Source organism: Glandiceps talaboti, chromosome 4, assembly GCF_964340395.1.
Source record: "Glandiceps talaboti chromosome 4, keGlaTala1.1, whole genome shotgun sequence".
Lineage (NCBI taxonomy): Eukaryota > Metazoa > Hemichordata > Enteropneusta > Spengelidae > Glandiceps > Glandiceps talaboti.
The window spans coordinates 3,907,101-3,914,700 of record NC_135552.1 but is presented as its reverse complement, the minus strand read 5'-3'; the positions used below and the strand labels follow the sequence as shown (position 1 = coordinate 3,914,700).

The window sequence follows — 7,600 nt, the reverse complement described above, 5'->3', positions numbered from 1 at the left end:
ACGAGTGTTCCTCTGTTGATGTTTGTTTCCCCTAGGTACGTAATCTTGGCAGAGCTGGTATCTGCATGGATTCTATGGGAGGCAGTGTTATAGGTAGTTTTCCATGTCATGGCAATGGTCACAACCAGGTAAAGTAAAAACACACATGTTTACCACGGAACACAAGTTTCTGGTAAAAAGTACACTATATTTTCATAACAAAATGATACACATTTAAATGTACAGGCAGTGCACAGAGCTCGTACAATAACGGATAGCAGACATGTCTTATTACATGTCATGTAATATAAAGAATAACAAGTATAACGCGTCACGTTGCAAGACATGTATTTATATATAATCCCACGAAATTAATGTTCGTTTTACGTCATAATGCTCCGAGTATGATTCCGCGGAGTACTACAAATTCGAGCAGATCGAAACAAACTGCTAAGGCGTGGCACATGTGAACATATTGACCCCAGCTGACAACTACCAATAATTTCTCATTCTGAATATATATTACCTTCAATTTAATAGGTCACAATAGATATTACCTTCAATTTAATAGGTCACACTATATATTATCGTCAATTTAATAGGTCACAATATATTCTATTTTCGTATAAGAGATCTCTGCCCTAAATTCCTGGCTATTAATCAATGTTGAGATTAGTCGGCACCCATGGAACTCACTCAGTACTTATGAAATTAATACAATTCACATCTCAATATGTTTTGCTTACAATTCTAGTACTCTTCTAAACACACATTTCTGTCAAACTCTTTAGATGTTTATGTATGATTGGAAGGGTAAAATCTGGTCCAATGATCTTTGTATGGCTTTGTCTCCATATCAACGAGCTTCCAGTCCCAAAATCGTTTTGGCCGATTGTGCTTCATCAAAAGTTATAACATGGAACCACACAATGGTATGTGCATTACGTCATGAGCGTTACTTCCATAAACCATGCAGCCCCCCCCCCCCCCTACGAATGTATTAGTCAGTCATAATTAGTTGTTAGTTAGTCCTAGCTGCTAGTCTTAGTTAACGGGACCTGGTAGTCCTAGTTATTAGTTAGTCATATTTAGTTATTAGTTAATACTGGTTCGTCCCAGTTGGTTGAAGAAGATTCATCTAAATAACTGTGTGTACTTGAATCTCACAACCCGAAAATGCGTCAAAACAATCATGCTAATTTGCATATTGTAAAAGAAGTAATTTCCAGGTCACATTTGTATGCAATCTGATTGAAATCCGATGTGGTGAAAGCGGCTAGATGTCCTTATTTACTTCTATTCATCGTGTTCACTCCGAACAAAACAAACGTCACAACACGCTGAATAGAGGTAAATAAGGACATCTAGCCGCTTTCACCACATCGGATTTCAATCAGATTGATTTGTATGGACAGACGACATATACGATGTGGTACAATCAATGCATCCACTTCAGTAGAGAAGTGATGTTTATGGGATATATATAGAAAATACTCCACAGATTCAGCTTTCGACAACATATTATCCTAAATTTATCTTTTTCATTCCACTGGTATCAAGTCATTTCCCTCATTTTTGTAATTAGACTCTAAATTATGACTGACTTGTTCAGGCGTGCTCTCACATGGAGAACTTTAGCTTTTTTCCATACAATAGAAAGCAAGCACTGCTGTAGAAATGACTCCACGAAGATAACAGTTCATGGAATCATAGACACTGTCCATGATGGAATTGATAATGAAAGGCTCGTTGATATCACTGACCACAGACAAGGAAGACTTGTTTGTGATATAAACGAGCCTTCCGTTAGCAATTCAATGAACGCCATTTCTACAGCAGTTCTTGTTTTCTACTGTATATAAAAAAGTCAAATTTCTCCAGGTGAGAACACGTCTAAGTAAATCAGTCATAATTTAGAGACTAAATTCAAAAATGGAGAAAATGACTTTGGAATGGGAGAATATATTTATGCTTTATAATAATATGACAGGAATTAGACAACGCTAGATTGATTACAAATTTCAAATACTAAATCATTATTGGCACTGTAGTTAATTAATTAGTTTGTTTGTTTGTTTGTTTCATATAAAGTCAACGAGATCGGTTTTAATTCCTTTCCCAACTTCTGAATTATTTTAACCGTTGACGAAACCCGTGATTTTCGTGTATGTAGCAACCCCCCCCCCCCCTGAACTTATTCAATTTGGGTGTTTACAGTCAAACACATATGCCTAGTACGGTGATTTGTGAAATTGTCATTGGCGCCTATTTATTTCAAAATAACTGCACGTATTAATTTACCCAATTACTTGTATCTCATCTTCAGGGAAAGGAGATATTAGATTCTGCGAGTGGAAATTGTCTCGACATCGGGCAGGACCACAAGTTTCTGACACTTCGAACATGTACTGGTAACCCGTCTCAAAAATGGCAATGGAATGCTTATTTTGACATAAATGGAAATACCGTTTAAAAATATCAAGATGCAAACTTGACAATGTAAACAATAAAGCTATCTTAACAATAAAGACACGTGTCCAAATTGTGAATCGTAATAAATATTAAATTGTTAGTTATTACAGCTAACCATTATAGGTGGTGGTATTATTATCAATTGATTTGGCGATGCCCCGTCTCTAGATCTGTTGATCATCTTGGGATTGTAGCTTCTGATAAGATGTCGGTAATCTCCGTGATCTTTCCCGGGAAATACAGTGTGGACGTGTGTCCAGAATGAATTCAAGAGAGAAATTTGTCAGTCTGATGTGTATATCGCCAGATGGTCAGCTAGCAGCTGTAACTATGGAATTTGTCCGTGACGATCACGATCGTCGACCAAGACAGATAGAAAACTCAATGCTAAAAAATAATGTAAATGTTACCCAATCGTCAAATGACCCATCTTCAGTAATATTGAAATGGATAATTTATGAACATACGTCATTTAGGCGACCTTTGAGCATGACAGATTCGACAAAGTATGGGTGTTTAGAATACCATTTTTCACGCATAAATACAACGAAGCATCCCATTGGACATCTAGTCGTCAAGAAGCAGCCAATTACGTTAACCGTTCGGGTGCCGCGTACTATGCGTTACTATCAAAATAGTTCGTGTGATAAGGAGAGATATCGCTATTGTAATCCATTGATTGTCTGGCGTGAATCTCGAGGTGTGACATACATTTTAACCATAGACCCTACGTATTTGGTCTATGTTTTAACCCAACACTGCTACTCTTTCCGTTCACCGACAGTGGGCTACTAATATTATCAGTTACATTTACAAGGACAACATGTGAAGGTAAACCTATGTTGGCACATTCATTCGGTAGACGGTCGATTGACTGAAATGTAACAATCGTTCTTCAGTCCTTGCCATGCCAAACAAACACGTGGAAATGTTAATGAGATGTTTTGTCGAGCCAGAAAATAAGATTTAGCAACGTCTCTGTGTAATATTTGTCTGGCCAGACGATAAAATGTCACTGGTAAATATATTGGTAAAATCTTTATTGTCAAGTCAGACGATGTTTTGTTTCAGGTTACGTCGTATTTTATCCCGGGGGGGGGGGGTACTCCTGCCTATTGGGTATACGTAATGTGCCGCCCTTTGGGGTAGGGTTTTTCGCCCTTTGGTCTAAAATGGGTACTGCCTTTTATCCGAGGCTCTATAATCAATAAACTAATTTCGATTTCGATTTAAGGAAATGGATGAGGATTGGATATTCATTTTGCAATTGGATTTTTTATTTATTTATTTAACAAGTCTATTGAAATCAGACACCACCAACCGTGGACACCACCTTCCACCCATCTACAACAGTCTACTGCTGGGTGATTCCATTCGTAGTTCACCCGACTGTATTACGCTGATGACGTCCGAGTGATTCGAACGAAAGCTCTGTACTCGCTTAATTTACAGATTCCAAATAGGTATCTTTATTTCATTAAAACATAAAGTATGTTTGTAAAATGTTAGATATTGTAAATACCATAACAAAGATATTACACATTTATTAATCTTTTGTGAATTTATTGAGTTACAAACAAGGACTTCGCATATGTTGTTTCACGTTGATTTTTCAAGTTGGAAACATGATAAAATTGTTCTATAGGGCCCCAAAAAATGTTTCTGGTCATTGCGCGCATCACTTAAATACCACCCGGGGCTGGAAACAAAAATAACCCTCCTTACTTCAGTGAAGACAACTGCAGAGGTAATCATGAACAAGCAAATGACATCTGCCCCACATACACACTTGCTCTAAAGTACTAAGTATAAAGAACAGTAATTGTCATAAATCGTAGACTGAGTGACGGGTTTTTTGAGAATTAAACGAAAATTGCATCACCGTACCATTTTAGACAAACTATCCTGACCAGAAACAATTCTTTTTTTTCTCTTTTCTTTTTTTTGAGGGGATGGGGGTTAAAATTAAACTTCCAATCCTCATCCGTATTATGGCCACTGTAAGGGTTGGGTGCAGTGCTCTGCTAGCCGTCAACTCACACCATTAACGCTGCCATCCTTCACAATCACTCAAGCAGACATTAATCTCAAATAAGAATCATTACTCTTAGTGTCATTAACAAGTAGGTGTGAAGTACCCCATAGAATGTTTAATGAATTCAATATAATAATAAATCTTCTCTCCAGCCGGAGATTGTATTAAAGCTTTTCTTGTTACCAAAAATCACATTTACTCAAATCAAACACATGGTGCAATCATTTTCATTTGCACAATTTTCCCACCAAATATCAAGGCAATGGGTCTGGTGAATTTTGACTGCAATCGATTTTAATACACACACTGAGACACATTTTGCCATGACTTTAGCAATAATGAACTACATGTACTTCAGTGTTCAGTTGTGCTAAAGGTCAGAATTTGGATTCATAGAAAATATTGCAAAGAAACAGTAGTTAGTGTATTATTCAATCCATCAATGGTGCTCAATCATTTGATTTAGCCTCTGACAATTGCAAAATTAAGTTGATCAAATATTACCACAAAAATGTGAGGAAATAGAATATCTCAACATACATGTTGATACGTTGATAGCTGTCTTTGGAATTCAAATACTACTGTCAAATATATATATATATATATATCATACATAAACATATGTATAGTATATATATATATATATATATATATATATATATATATATATATATATATATATATATATATATATATATATATATATATATATATATATATATATATATATATATATATATATATATATATATATATATATATATATATATATATATATATATATATCCTTTGTGGTTAGGTAATCTTCCATAAATCAAGGTAATATATGGTATGGTGTCTGTAAATAGCACCATCTGGAAAACGTGACACCTTACTTTTCCAGCAATCATTTTTCAATGATGTAATTCAAGATAATATTACAGGAAGTGTCATCTATTTGATCACTTTGTCCACAAAAGCAAGCAAACAAACAAACACAACATATTCTACACCTAAAGTTGTCAAATCAAACAAATTGTGACTGCCATCTAACATGATTCTTCCATCATAATGTGGCCTTGATTAATGTGCATTTAAAAATATACATAAATACAAAATACACTATTCAATACATTTACATAATCAAACAGATTAAAGTTACAAATTTTGAGAAAATATGGAATCAAGTTTGAGAAAATACAGAATCAAGATTTCATTTAACTGTAGGTTCTCATTGAAAAATATATTCTACATTCCTGAAGCTTTATTGGGTGAGTTAGTTAATTTATGCAAGTACAAATAGCACAAGTATCCATACACTAAGTTAGTAAAGCTTCTGAGAAAACATCCTTCTAAAATGTCAGCATATGCTGTCCAAAGTTATACCTTAAAAAGTTCTATATCACCCACACAGAAATACAACTGTGGAAAGCAAGCTTTCAGTTTCAATACAATAAACACCAACCAAAACCATTGGTGCAACATGTTGACATAAGCTGTTTCAGGACGTTGACATAATTAACACACAGAGAGCAACACTGTGTTTCTGAGAGTTTTTATCCAGCACTTATTTGTTCTGTGATCTTACAGTTTCTATTTTGAGGGACTTCCAATGTCTACACTACCTTTACAATCATTCACATAACAAAGACACTTCCAGTACATTGTACCTAGTAGTGTAATTCATATTTTTGAAATACATTCATTTTAGTTCATGTCTAAGTGAGTTGCCTGAAAGCAAGCTTTCCACAGTAAATAAATAGCTGAATACCAATACCAGAATATCTGGTAATACTGGACACAAGGACCCAGATTATAATTTCACCAAATCGTGTTCGACTCCTTGAAAACCTTATTTGATTTGGGCAGCATTAGATAAATACAAAAATCAAGTGGTAAACGATTTAATAACTGAATAATTCAGGGCACTGTAAAATGTCTTTCTTGGAGGCTATGGTATGTGCTGTCCACTAACAGCCAACTCCAATGGTAGATACTTCTAGATAAACTGTACCAGTATAATAAGAAATCCATCTTGCCTTTTATTATAGCTGCAGACACATATGGTGAAATAACTTGTAAGGTGTTGTTATAAAATTATTTGTGTGTAGGGTCATACTTAAAGACAAAGACCACTCCAAGAAATAAAAAAAAAAATCATACAATTTGGGTTCTAGCGAGTCAGTTCATGATTTCACGTAATTAACTTTGCAAATTGCCAAGAAACACCAAATTGAAACTTGTCTCACATTCATTGTTCTGTGAATGTCTTTGCATCTGTATTAGATGACCAATAAATATTTATAACTCCTAAGTGCTTATTGCCTTCAGAAAAATAGAATGATAATGTTAACTCCAATGCAGTACTACTGGACCCCTGCTAGCACAATGAATGTTAACACAAGTTTTAATTTTTTGCATTTCTTGGCAATCATGCAAAGGTCATGTGATGTTAAATCATGACATGGACTCTTTAAAATGAAAGTTTATAAAAATGCCTTTTAATTCCTGGCATGGCGTTCCTCTTTACTGGTGAAGATTAGAACTTTGTGTAAATATATATAGGTCTGGAAACTTGCTACAGGCTGACCAAATTATTGGAATGTGGATCACTGAAAGTTAAAACTTGTAGTATCATTTCGACAAGTATTAGTACATGCTAGCTGTGAGGAATAAGTCTGCCTCCATGTCATGTATCCTTTTTGTAAAATATTAAAAGGACATCAAAGGATGTCTGTCTTATATGGCCTCTAAAATTGAGATCATTGGTTTTTCAGTAATAGTAAATTTGTTTGAAAAGGTATCAATACTTAAATCATCAAATAATACTGACTGCCAACACATACTAGTCTACACTTACATTTAATTAAGACAATGGGAAGATTTCTTCTAAAAAAAGTAGGGACTACTTTGTTTTGATATGATCATTACCATCTACTACCCTTTACTGGCACAAATTAGAAAAATCCCACTACAAAACTAGGTGAAATGTTGAAGTTTGGAATGTTGATGGCATTGGCGTTTACGTCATGATCATATACTGTTCACGATTAAACCAATAATACTGAGGAAATACAGTGTGTTTGTTGTCTTTACTATGTGAAAGCAAATGGGTACGAAAATAATGATATGTTA

General features: G+C 34.7%; 1 protein-coding gene across 1 annotated transcript in view; it reads left to right on the top strand.

The window, feature by feature from the left end:
- The window catches only part of LOC144433684 (polypeptide N-acetylgalactosaminyltransferase 13-like), a 21,555-nt gene extending 19,103 nt beyond the window's left edge, over window positions 1–2,452 (top strand). Inside the window, exons 9-11 of the mRNA XM_078122035.1 lie at window positions 36–128; window positions 771–911; window positions 2,306–2,452. Coding sequence (XP_077978161.1) covers window positions 36–128; window positions 771–911; window positions 2,306–2,452 — 381 coding nt within the window. The remainder of the gene's footprint in view (window positions 1–35; window positions 129–770; window positions 912–2,305) is intronic.
- The last annotated feature ends 5,148 nt before the right edge of the window (window positions 2,453–7,600 follow it).